At 38.4% G+C, this 14,402-nt stretch overlaps 1 protein-coding gene across 5 annotated transcripts in view; it reads right to left on the bottom strand.

The window, feature by feature from the left end:
• Positions 1-14,402, bottom strand: part of HDAC7 (histone deacetylase 7) — a 185,341-nt gene that overhangs the window by 61,582 nt on the left and 109,357 nt on the right. For 2 of the 5 annotated variants that reach the window (XM_072406616.1, XM_072406580.1), the window contains exon 1: positions 13,556-14,100. The exons of 2 other annotated variants lie outside the window; for them this stretch is intronic. In XM_072406616.1, the coding sequence (XP_072262717.1) occupies positions 13,556-13,679 (124 nt within the window). In that variant the 5' untranslated portion in view covers positions 13,680-14,100. Of the gene's footprint in view, positions 1-13,555; positions 14,103-14,402 lie in introns of those variants that run through there. One more of the 5 variants, XM_072406588.1, reaches the window with a different exon arrangement.

Below are 14,402 nucleotides of genomic sequence, written 5' to 3' on the forward strand. Positions count from 1 at the left end.
TTCATCTAAAACTAAAATATTTGGCTTTACTTACAAATCCTCCCAGACACTGCAGCACTCAGTAGGAGGGTTTCAGCAGCACACTAAATCCCGTTAATCCAGAAAAAAGTGGGCCGGACCAGGCGTGGTCCAATGTCAAATGACAAGCTGCAGGTTTGCAACAATTTACTATCCAACTGTAGAGCACACAGGTACCACCTCTAAATGAGAATGACAACACCGCTCTCAATTCAGGAGTATTGTTGACACACTATCACAGGAAGGCGGATGAGGTGTACTTCACCAAAAGGCTGAACAAGAATTTGTAGGACTTTATTATTTATAATTTTTGCAGCAGCACATAATCCTTTTTAATGTGAGCCAAATTACTTTAGGGAAATCAGACTATTATATCAGATTATTGGGTCACAGATCTGTTGAGTGCAGAGTTTCTGGTGCCACAGACTAGACCAGGACAGTACATAGGACTATTTTGTATACTTTTACACAACAAATGGTAAATGAAACCTTCATTACTTACTTCCCACCACTACATATCTCCCCTCCTATAGTGTGTTACTTCCTGTACCTCCTAGATTGTAAGCTCTTCGGGGTCCTCTCCTCCTGTGTCACTGTCTGTATCTGTCTGTCATTTGCAAACCCTATTTATTATATAGCGCTGTGTAATATGTTGGTGCTATATAATTCCTGTTTATTATTATTAATATAATTAAAAAATAATATTATGGATGGTACACAACTGAGTCCTAGCATGGCAACAGGTAAAAAGATAATCAAGTGAACTGGGAGTTTTTATTTGCCCCTTGTCAAATTGTTTTATTTCCCCAGAAAAGATTAATCTTTCATTCTTGGTGTTGAATAGTAAGCCTCGTGTAACTAGAAGAAAAAAGAGAAACTCTAAACACCACTCACCTGTTCTCTTCTTTTAATGCTTACTTAGTATTTCATCATTAACACCTGTTATTTATACATGGCTGTAAGGCGATGTGTGATCATTTATAAGAAGATTACGGCAATTCACATCTACTGTCTTATTTATGAAGGAGCATAACAAAAAAAGGAGAATGCTCACTATAGGCTATATATGATGTGATAAACCCACTAATCTAATTAAAGTATCTTGTCAACAACCAAATTGAGAAAGCCTTAATACAAATTAATTAGCACCTTAGGAGTCTCTCTGGGAAATCTAAAATCAGCCAGTAGCAGCTGCTTTTTACTTGGTCTATTCAACTGCACAGAGAAATGTTATATCCTTGTGGAAACTGTTCATGTTTTAATTGATAAATTTACCAACACAATACACAACTGTCTTATTTACTTAAGTAGGAAATGTGTGAAAATAAACATAATTTATTAAAATTTATCCTAAAAAGAACTAAATCACCTTTCTGCACCCAACTGGAAGTTCACTGCACACCGTGATTTAGTAAATCAGTAAATCTTATTAGAAAGATCACAACAGTTATTTCCTTAGGATTTAAATATAAAGCATTGCCACTTTTATATATTTTAGGGATGATATGATCACAATTACTACAGGGAAACTATATTAATGATAAATCCCATATAAGCAGTAAAACTTATCTAAACCCAAAAACGAAAAGGTTATACACTGCAGCAATAGGTCCTTAGACACTTTACTTTTTTACTTTTCTTTTATTTGAACCCAATAAACTTGTAAAGGGGATCCTGGCCTCTGGTGCAAATGCTCACCCAGAAAAATATTGACCACAGAGCGCTCTCCTGATTAGGTCAATGAACACCTCCCCTCCCCTTATCCCTATTACAGGGAGGGGGTTTGTACTTCTCTGTACCTGAAAAAAGCAAACTTCTAAGCATCCATATGGAAGGACAGGTAAGCTGCAATTTGTGAATATATATATTAAGAATCTGTCAGAGAAATGTGACCTTCATTTTGCTTTACAGCAACCACAGTTCTTGGGTGGCACTGGAAGTTGTGGTGTGGAGATCTCACCACCGATATCCCACAGAGAAAGTGGAATATTTTACTAACTTCTAGCAATTTAATAAACAAAATTGGAATATCAGTATTGGGTGGATCTGACTTTTATTGAAGTATGTTAAAACAATATTTGTTAGTAGCAGGCTGCAACAGCATTAGGCTTAGAAATGTATAGTAGTATAAAAGGTGTTATCGCAGGGTGTTTTCACAGGGAGTACACAACATTTCACAACCTCCAACAATCCAATATAATATTCAGAGCACCTCTGGGGGAAGGTTACCCAAGATTTCACACACTACTCATCAACTACTACTAGGCGTTTTCTGAATGGACTTCTTCTCGATAAGAGGCAAGCTTCTAATTAATTCTCCGGTTTAAAAAATAACAATGTACTACTCAGCTGTACAAACACAATCCTTGATGAATGCATAGTCAGAGAAATGTCAACGTGTTCTTTTAACCTTAAACAAAATCAGATGTTACCTGTTTAAACAGGTCAGCAAGATCACCTAATGAATGACGACTCCTAATATTACAAATTACTTATGTAATCACCAAACGATGGAAAATGTAAGCCTATCGGCCAGTGTATTTCACTGATGCGTATTACCTTTTTATCAGCACTTAGAATAGGGAAGAGTTAACTTCCGTGCCTAGTTTACTTTGGATTATGCGGCTCCCCATTTTGGGGATTTCCCTCTTATTTAGCCCTGATGCCCACTGTCACCAAGGCAAAGTAAGAATATTTTTCATGTGAATAATAGGAAATTTTCCAGTAATAATTTAGATTTTATTGGGTAGATTTACTCTTAATCTCCTTTTCTCTTACACAGGAAGTGAATAGAAAACTCCCCAGCTCCACAAAGACAAAAAAAAAGGATAACCATTTCCATGCTCAATCAAAAAAACTTGGGCTACACATACACAAAACTTTCATAGAAACCAATTTGAAGTGAATACAATCAATCAATCCCATCCCTGGGGGCAGCGTCACGGTGACCTAGGCTTGTTCTTTGTGCCCTTGGCTTAAAACCTCTTGACCTAAGACATTCCATAGGAAAATGTCCCATCAAGGGATCTTCTGAATTGAATGATAGTATATAACAAGACAACATGCAGAAGGAAAAGAAGTCGCAGCAGGAGACTTTCTGAAGAGTATGCTGGGGATAAGCAGATAATAGGTTGCATATGTTTACATTGCTCCAACTGTCTTACACTGCCTATTATAAACAACTGTTTTCTATTTATTACCAGCTTTAAGTGGACATGTCACAAATACAGACAAAATAACTGTATCATTGAAAAGAATCCCAAACCTGGAACCAAATGACTGTGTCTAGGTCGGGTGGAGTACTACGTGACAGTGAAGTCATGTCTGCTGCAGGCGAAAAAGTTTCCTTGATCTTTCGTCCCCCAGTGATCGCCCACTAGGACTGGTATAACAGTGTATATTTCTGACGGCTGACAAGGCAACAAATATGTGTGAGATACTATCTATGTACTATGTGTATAAAATACACAAAACTCACAACACAAATACATCTACTTCCAGGTGGAAGTGCCGGAAACCCCATCCCCTGCTGCACACAGTGGTTTTTACCTGTGGGCTGCTTCCATAGTACTGTTTCCTGTAGTAATATGGCAGCTGGAGGGAGGACACAGTGCACAGCAGGGAGCTACTACTGGACACACCTAGAAGCGTTAGATAGAAAAAGCTCTTGGATCTTGAAGAAAGCACAAAAAAGGCTCAGTTAGAGAGGTAACTTCATTAACAAGGGGCTGCCAGCTGAAATGTTATATTTTAGCAAAATGTTACTTTAAATAAAAAATATCTTGATATTTTAATACTATATCTATAGTATTATCTACTATATAAACATATCCTACACATTACATTCTAACTGCAGTGGCAAAGTTAAAGCTGACTGCAATTAATACACATCTGTCCTATAAAATGTATTCTTTTTTTTGCACAAAGTTTAAGAAAATGAAATCACATAAAAAGTCACATCTATCTTGCACTGACTTCAACTGCCAACTGGCTTTAATGTAACAGACAAACAGCTGTGTGGTTTGCTTTGCACACATGACCCACTATCTCTGGGGAAGATCTTGAGGTGTGCATAAGGCGTGCTCCTATTAACCTTCCTCTCATAAAGTAAAAAAAAATTAGACTTCTAACAAAATATGAACATCCTGAGTGTGAGAAGGAAGCAGGTTTTTGATAAGGAGGATATTATCAGAATGTCATTTCCACAAAGATAAGTTTAAACTCGCATAACACAATGACTTGTCTGTCCCATGTATAAGTGACGGACTTCCCAACACCACAAAAAAGGGCTTTCACTGATGCATGATAATCTAACATAACGTTTCATTGCATATTAGTAAACAGTGTTGATTTGAGAACAATTGGTCTTCGACTTTCCCCTGTCCTGTTTCTATCTCATGTCATGGCTCTGCCATTTTTATTGCACTCTATACACAATGCTGTGGAGTCTTTCTACAATATGTTAAGGAGGCTGGGAGCTTTAACTGATATACACGTTTCTTCTTTGACTATAACCAGACATTACATTATCATGGTTAGTAAAGTTGTTCTCGAAATAATCTGACTATATTTATATTTCAGAGACACCTGACTTCCCAGAATAACCTTCATAAAAAGAGGAAATAAAAGTTCTAAAAGGCTACTTCAAACCCTTGTACACAGGCCACTGTATGGGTTTTTACACATATATATTAAAATTAGTTTGATACCGAAGAGACGCGTGAGCAGGGACAGACACCCTAAGGTAAGGCACAATGTACATACCAAGAGGTTCAGCATCTGCACCCCTGAAGAAGGTAAGAATGGACTTTATGTAAACCAGTGTCAACATCATAACAACACAGAGATATAGCACAAGATGACTAATCTCTCAGTCCCTCTCAATGCTACAATGATACACCACAGTTGACTCCCTGATTCTTCATTGTTTTGTATGTTCCTATCCATCCTGGATAATAACATTTCTCAATAAATTACCTAAATAAAATAAATAAAAGATAAATAAAAAATAAATGACAAGCGCTCTACCACACCATGACATTTGTTCTGATAGGAGTCTTACTAAAAAGGCTGTGGTATAATCAGCCTACCCCCCATGGAATAAACCCTGAAACGTTATAGGGGGTGTACTCCCACTGATTGGACACCGGAGCACTGAGCATACGTCCTGAAATCCAATGTGCACGCAGTACTCATACAGGGACCACACGAGGTCCAATAATGTTTCTGGTATTACAGTAAGCAAACTGGTAGAAACTTACATGAAGAGCTTGGACACCACATGTAGATTATGCCCTAAACTGAATGTAGTGTTTATATCTTTCATGTAGGTTTAGGTACACTCCAATCTGTAACCAAAGACCACAAGGATTAACCAACCAGTAAATCAATATACAGATGATTATTGTTCTACAGCAGTGTTTCTCAACCAGGGTTTCTCCAGAGGTTGCTGGGGTTTATTGAGCCATGAGGAACTTCTCAGGTCAATTACTATTCACACCAATTATCTTTTTGGCTACCTGTAAAGGTGACATTCTTCCCACGGGTCAGCAATGTAAGAGGTATTCTTCCTACTGACCACCACCCTAATGTACAGTGAACTGTGGACATAGTAATTTTAGAAGGGGTTCCTTGAGATCTGAATTATTTCAAGGGTTCCCCCATGTTAAAAAGGTATAGAAAGGCTGATCCAAGGAGCTTTCAGTTAATTAGGAGTTCTTAGCTTCTTGGTTCATGACCTCACAGTTCCAGAATTATTTGCCCTACAATCTAAATGTGTATTATGGACATAATGCTCACAAAGACAATATGAGCACCCCACACACCCCATTCCAGAGGACTATCTCTGGAAACATTCTAAAAACTTAGAAATATCTTTTTTAGAAGGGGTAGTAGTGTATATATAATCAATAAAAGGAACACAAGACTGTACACAAAACATTAATGAGCAAAGTAAATGCATTCAGATCACATAGAAAACTCAAACACAACTGCCAAATGTACTTTCTGCATGTTTAGACCTACAAAGGCAAGTCACATTACAGAAGCAGTGATGATCACTGACATATGTCTTTCACCAATGAATACTATCAGGCAGTACATGTTTTAGCCATGCTGTATTTATGCTTAGAAAGATAATACTAAAATAGCACACTTTACAGGAAATTACAGAGCTATAATGGCCTGCTAGATTTCCTAAGTGTCAACCTGTCAGAAATGAACTGAGTTAATGATAATCTATTACAGTGATAAGACTCAGGGCAAAGTCATTGTGTGAAATGAATAATATGCATCATAATCTGTGATCTCTACACATTACTGATTGTGCTTGCCTTTCAAAGCCCATCTCCAAACACGTTCTTGTATTCGGGCTTGCTCACACAAATGGTTTTGCAGTACTTGCAGAATGGTGGTGTGCACACAACCTGCCAATCTACTGCTACTCCATGCTGCCTATCATTGAAATGAATGAGAGGGATTTAATAAGTGGTGACAGCAGACATACATTGTGCAGGTAATGACAGTAAATAGTGTTCTTAGACATTACTTCATTCATCAATTTAACCCGCTGCATGAACAATTGCATCTTCCTGGGACAAAAGGCACCACTTTACAACCACCCATGTGGAAGCCCTAAGGGCCTTACATTTTCATTGATTCCTGGATGCCCACTGGGAAGCATGTTATGGGAACTAGAACATAGACATCCAAAAAACAGGTAGAACCATTCTGATTTTTTAATGGTTGTCTGTGCTTTCCTATCCAACCATTTTTTCATTTCCATAATGAACAGCCTTTTCAATAGAGCCACAAACAACCAACCCAACAGAAAAAGAATCAACTCACAATGTGCTTCTGCCAAGAAAATTACCAGCAAGGCAACTTACGTAGTTATTATTACATGTGTTGTACAGATAGGGAGGAGAGAGGTGGTTTATTCCATACAGTAGTGTGTTACTATGCACTTTAGTGTACTGCAAAACATGTGTTTGTGTGTAGCAACTTAATACATTGCGGTGCCATACAGAATGTGCAAGTTGTAAGGCATGAAATGAGTGCTAACATCATAGAACAGGTGTATATGAGCCCTAAATATTTAGAATGTATTTTGCACCCTAAATGCTCTCAGTTCATCCAAATTCACTGTGGAATAGCTATCCAAGCCTCCTGAAAATCAAGTTCTGCCAATCACAAAAAAAGTTTTTGTTTTTTTTTTTAGTCAAAGCCTGTACATAAAAGTTGGTGAATATTACGGTAAGCAGACCCTGATTTTTAGGGTTGACTTAAACCATGAGTAGAGGCAGAAGATGAGAGGGGAGCTTTGGTAAGGAAAGTACAACTGGAGCAAAGAGGACCCTGGGGTAAAAAGGTAAAAAAAACTATAGCCTGTCAAACAGCTATAGTCACAATAGCACTGCATCCTTTCAATGTTGTACAGTGCGTACATGGATGCCAATATACCACATCACTGCAAACAACTTTTGTAACAACCTTTTTGGTTTTACCTTTATTGGTTCTGTTCGACCAAAAACACAGAAATCATGAAGATGTAAAGTGGACCAGTGGTGGACAAACACTAGCAGCAGACTATACGGGCTGTAGCAATATTCCTGAAAATGCAGTGCATCATTTCCCTAGAAACTGGTGACATTCCCGAGTTATGACAGGCTCAATAAATCATACCTTAGTGATGTCATTTGTTCCAGCTGAACAGAATGAACATGAATCTCACTTGTAAAACAGATGTGTTTCCTTTGTACAGAATGCAGACTGGTCTTATTTTAAAAACAGACAAATATCTGCCATAGGTTGGAAACCAAATACCGATGTTTGCAATTGAGCCGATTTCAAGATTAGGGTGGAAATAACACAACTTGATGTACTAGAATACTGAACAAAAGGTAATATTAGAAATCCAGAAAACTCCTTTAATCATTCTGACGTTCTGGGAAAAGCCTTTGTGTGGACAGTTTGCATTTGTGACAGTAGTAGCAATTTTTCTGCCATACATATGAACGCTCCAAATCACCACTTTTGTTTCAAGTCCTCAATTATAAAATATGAGACAGTTCCCTAAATGCATGAACTAGCCCATGAACACAATCAAGGAACTATTTCAGTCCATAGCACTTTCCAAATTATTTTGTGTAATTGACATCCTAATAATGGAGCGACTTGCCCTAACAGGCCCTTTGTGTTTGCTTATTTGAAGGCAACCTTTTGTTCTTCCTAAGAGAATGTATTTAGAAATTTGAGCATGCTTCCAAAAAGAATAGCCAAGACTATTATATGAGGACAAAGCCACACAAAAAGTGGTATCAGAAACCAGTCCTTTCATGCTTATATAGAGATTAGAGGATATCAACAGGCGGCATATCAAATACATTTAAATAGGAACTCCGGTTTAAGTAAATGATTTTCATATAAGATCTGTAAAATGGCATAAAAAAACAAATTAAGATTTGTATCTCCTTTATTTACAATGGGGAAAGCAACAAGTTTTGTATCAACACTCTAAAATTTGTTTATATTTTTTGCCCTAGCAAATCACTTGATATTTACAGGATACACAGCTTTACCTCTGTATCAAACATGCCAGGTCCACCCAAACAGTAATAACAGCACCTTTAATATAAACATATCATATGTTACATTTTTATAGGAAAAGAACATCTTTGACTGGCGAATGAAAAAGAAAAAAAATAGCAATAGTTAAATATTTTTGAATCATGTCATAATATTAATAATAATATAAGCCTGATGAACCTGACTATCCATCCAATCAGAAACTGGAAAACTGTACTAAAAAAAATATGGATCACATTTAAATTAAGACCACTTCTGTCTTCCATTTGAGGTCCTTGATTACTTAATAAGTGCATTCCATTATTCCATTCCTCCAATGACAAATGTGGACAACGCTGGAGCAGAGGAGAGAACCGCTGGGGTACTTCTGCAGGAGGCAGGCAGTGCAGATTGGGCAGGTCCAGCAATCCATGGGGGCTGGGGGCAATATTTTACCTTGTCCCGACACTGGACAGAAGAGTTGACATGTTCCTCAAATATAAGAACACAGGTTTGAGGGTTTTATTGTTATCCAATAACAAAACAGGACATTCCTGTTGTGCTTTTCTGTAGTTTATTTAGGATTCAAAAGACAACCAAGTCAAAAGTCATTATTACATTGATGGAGATTATTTCATTACAGCATCTGAACCACATGTTTTTCTTTATGCTTTACAATTTTTCTCATAAAAAAACAAAACACACAACCGTGCCCAAAAAAACTACCATTAGAACTATAAATGCCTTTAACAGACTGATAAACTGAATGACATGATCGGCCTTTACAGTAAATTTCTCCCAGAGATTAGGAAAGCTTGTGATCATCACAATGAGATATTACAATGAAATTTACCTTCAGGCCAGAGAGAGTCTGGTTGCTTCTCCATGTCTGAGAAATAATGTGATTCTCATGAGTTCAGTGGAATGGATAGTAAATCACCACTTGGAGAATGCGGGTGTTTTTACAGTACCGTCATATTTTTCTAGCTGGCGCTGCAGAACTATTGAAACACTTCAGGTATAAGCCAAAACAAATCTCCCAGGCCAGGAAGTTTGTGCATAAAAATAATTGTCCCATGAGAGGAAGTGCCTAGGAACTCTAAGATTGTATATATCAACAGCAATTGTTTCAATGTCTATTGTAAAAAAATAAATGTTTAATAGTAAGAAAAGTATTTAATGTAAGCTTAATTTTTGACCAATTTTATCAACTTTTGTTATATATTGAGGATTTATAGGGGAGTCCATAACATGTTGTATGTAGTGCTTCTGCAAACACCTGGCCCCCCAAACCCTGGGCTAGACCACGCAAAAATTCTTAAAGAATCAAAGTATAGTCAGGGCTTTGCAAACCTTCCCCCAAATCACCTGGAAATTAGCCACTCAGCCACCAAGCACTATGTTGTGAGGAGGTCAAGAGAGCATTGGGGATTTCTCTAGTAGGAAAGGGGTTTGTAAACATAAAGAGAAAATACCAACTTGCACAAAGTCTGGGTTTACTTTAAGATACTGGGATATCTTGGATAATGGCTCACCTTGTTCACATTTGACACATGCCTCAACATATATGGTATCAATTAATAAGATGAAGACTGAACTAAAAAGTTTAGAAATCATTGGGCAATAATAAAGCAAAGTGTCCCATAGTAACTTAATGAGAATCATTAGGCAATAAAAAAAACTGTAATATGTGTGACCTCAACACTTCAGATAGGCATGTATTGTGTTGCAACATTTTCTTTATCCGTTACAAATAGGTTGTAATCTATCGCATCAACTCACCAAGCTAAATGTTTTTTTTCTCCAAAATCAACCTCCCACAAATGGCAAACACTGTACAATGTACCAAAATACAAATTAAGGCAGCACAGCACCTAAGTAAATAACTACAAATACCTGGTAGCAAGGTATGTTTTCAGCTGCGTTTAACTTCAGATTAGACTTTAGAAGTACCCAGCACAGCCCTAAACTACAGCCAACATCCAAAATGTATCTAAAATTATATTAAGGTTTGCATTTATTAGTGCAGACAGTTTTAAAGGCTTAAACTTTCCCCATTGACCACAGTGGTAAAAACCTGGCACAAACACAACACCTTCACTCCCATATCCCATAAATTGAGTGTGTCTTAGCAATATTTAATAATCTGCTTTCCACTGATGACAGAAACAGATCAGTTTGCCTATATCCTGTGATGACTTCTTGTAAAACTAAGGCTTGGGACACAAGAGGGGGGGGGGGGGTCTTGGCCATTAACCGATTTGTTGTCATTAAGCGAGAGGTTCTTCTCTTGGAAATAAATGCCTCATGAAGTCTGCTTGTGTTACAGTATTTCTCATTGACTTCCCAACAGAGATTCTGCAGGGATTAACACAGCAAGGAGTTGGCACACCGAAAGGACCAATGGGAAAATATAAGTATGGTGTTATTAATTTGTTAGACTCTACGATTACGTGCAAGTAATTTAATATACTCTTTACAGCATGTGTGAAAGTCAGTGGACCATGTACAAAAATACTCCCCATATTTGTAAAAAAAAAAAAACCTCTTTTTTTAAGATAGTAATAAACTGTTATAAATATAAGAGTTGCCACCAATGAGGCTCTCTCCATCTTTTGTAGGACTGAATATTACAGGCTGGCAAAGCATGCTGAAGTTTGCGGTTCCACAGCCGCTGCAAATTTCTAGGATGCTTAAAGCTGCTCTCCAGGACTTTTATCCATTGTTCTATATATATATATATATATATATCTTATCTATATATATATATATTATAAGGATTTTACCATTGCATTCAGCATACCTTTGCATGTGAGAACAATTACAAAATTGATTTATTGTTGTAGCGTTAAAAAAAGGAAAGAGATCAGACATCCCTAAAAGTAGAGGACTCAGAAATGTCTACACTCGGACATCTGCTTCTTCTCACACGTGATGCCTTCTGAGCACCCAGCCACACTGCTAAAGAGCCCTTATTTCCTTAATTTACAATACAAAAACAGCATAAAGCTTACCAAGAACTGGCTTTTACTTTAATCTGTAATTTCTTGCAACATATACACAGTTTCTGTTTTAGTCTCATTAAGAAACTACATTTTATTCTGTGAGAGAGTGGAAGTACACTAAAATATGTTTCAAAAGTTCAAGTAGGAACAGCAACTAGAAACCACATGCTGTGTGTGCATGAATCATGTTATCTGTACAAAAGTGTATGTGGCTAGGATCAACCAGCTCAGTGGGTCACTGATTGTTTAAATGTACATTATTCCATTTTTAAGGCACATTTCTAGGGAAAAGAAGGGGCTCCCCATCTTAAAAACCAGTCAACCCAAAGAATGATCGTGCAAAGGTCATGGCAATGTGTCATTTTAAAGCTAGTTTATGAGCAGGAAGGTATGTTAGAAGTTTTAGGTTTTGTTTTCAGGCAGTTATTTTAATACCACTCATGCAACACACAGTAGCCGTTATGGGACAGGAAGAACAGGCTTTGAAAGGTCACGGGTCCATCCTGCTCCTGTTTTACTTACCCAGGGGCAAGCTCCAGCGGTCATAGGCCACTCCTGCCGCCTGTGGTAATGTACTAGGCTCAGAAAGGGAGAGGTTTTCTCACCCGTCACTGTGTCACCCTTGTCATCAAACAACAACACCAATTATGAATCACTGTCTTCCCCACACCAGGTGAGAAACACACCTGATATTTGGAACATGACAACATTATTAGTGTATCAAATGGGATAGTTAAGGTGAAGAAGTTCAAGATCTTTTTTTTTTGGTTCTGAATGAAGTTGGTAGGGGACTCCCATAGCTGCAGTGACAATTAACATATTCATTTCAGAATGCATAGTTTCCTGGAACCTTAGGGGCATGAAGTGCATTTACATAGGATACCCTTTAAGCGCTTGCTGGAAATGCACCAATAAAAAAACGCATGCATTTAAAGCACATTAAAGGTGTGAATAGGTCATACCATTTATAATAAAGATTATAAAATGGAAAGTAAACTGGTCCTCCAAACCAGGGCAATCTGCATTTTAATGGCTGCAGTAGAATTAGCATTCCAAGAATGTTCAAAGTCTACTGGCAGCTATGACTTATATTAACCTGTGCTGAAACCTAGGCTTGGTGGACTCAATGTGAACTTCTCATACTGTATACTTTCATGCTTTATTTTACCACTACATACAAAACACTTCAAACAAACACTATAGAATAGAAATATAAATGACCACAAATAAATGGCGGACAACTCCCTTTTATTTTACATCATAAGCCCATTGATGTCATCCAGATATTAAACAATAAAGATTCCATAATGACAGCCAACATGGTAATCCAGACCAAGGCGTCTTGGTGCCATGTGAAGAACTACAAGTCAAAGAATAAGCAACGTCTACCAACTGCAGAAACTTATCTCAGCCACTGCTGGAAATGTAGACTCCATCCTGTACTTCTGACAGCTTCCTTCTGCTAAATGATCTACTCACATAAAAAGAATTAGCAACTGCTGAAGGCTATAAACATCGACAAATGTGCAATAAAGCACATCTTAATCTGCAGAGAGCAAATGGGCCATTATAAGACGTTGTATGGGCACGGCCAATGTGGCAATCGATGACCATGTTGGCCATGGCTGGTGAATGATAAAGCAAAGAATGGGCAAAACCTACACACTGCTAACTTGTTAGAAGTTGGTCACCTTTATTATACTTCTGTTTGATCTGACAAATATTATTATTATTAAACAGGAGCGCCAACATACTATGCAGCGCCGTACAATAAATAGGGGATAACATTTTTTTAGACTTTATTATCAGACTTTGGGGTAGATATAGGGCACTGGTCACACATAACAATGTGCATTGGCAGAAGACTTTATTATCAGAGGTAGATATAGGGCACAATGTGAGCTGTATACATACCAGTGATCAGAGATGTGACATGCTAGCAATGATGATGTATTTGGCTTCCTTACCTGGTCCTGCAGTGCTGCTCTTGTGCCCAAACCTCAGCCCCGGCTCGCCCCTTCTGATGCCATCTGTAGAAGAAGCGGAATCAGCCTCGTAAATGGTGTTTAACATTTGATGTAATCCAGGCATGGAGGCGAGTGAGTGAAGGGGTGGCAGCGGGCACAGGTCCCCCGTCCTAGGTGTGTGTGTACAGTGTCCTCTCTGCAGCAGTGCCCAATACTACCATCACATGGAGGGCATTACACCCCAGCGAGCCATGCCAGGGCACCGTGCCCCTGCAGCACAATCCAAGGCAGAGCCCCCAGTCACAATCCACAGATGCTGCACCACAAGCAGGAAAAGAAACTTTAAAAAAAAGCGAAAGCTGCTTGTTGCTTTTTTTTTTACCCTTCACAGCCCCTTCACCTGCCCTGTGTGCGGCAGCCGGAGCTCTGGGTGTGCACACAACACTCGCTGCCCCGAGCTCAGACTGACAGAAATAGATCAGCAGGAGGAGGAGCCCCGCCAAAAATAGAGCTCGCAGCCCCAGCCAGCTCCACACTCACATACACAAAAGAAGTGTGCATTGTTTAGCCAGGGGACTCCGGGGTTGGCTGGAGCGTGGCCCAATCACGTCTCAGCCCTCGGCCCGGCCATTCTTTATAAAGCAGATTCAGGGCTCCATCTGCTGAAGGGATTTGAACAAGAAAAAAAAAAAAGAGCAGTCACGTGGTGCCTCATACCTGCAGCTGAGGGGACCCTGATCTGTTTATTTACACTTTACATACATAAAGAAAGCGGCTGAACGATTCTTGTCAAAGCAGGTTGTTTGCACCGTGTGTCACATTCCTGTTCCCATACCAAGTTAAAAAA

Source organism: Pyxicephalus adspersus, chromosome 1 (assembly GCF_032062135.1).
Source record: "Pyxicephalus adspersus chromosome 1, UCB_Pads_2.0, whole genome shotgun sequence".
NCBI lineage: Eukaryota > Metazoa > Chordata > Amphibia > Anura > Pyxicephalidae > Pyxicephalus > Pyxicephalus adspersus.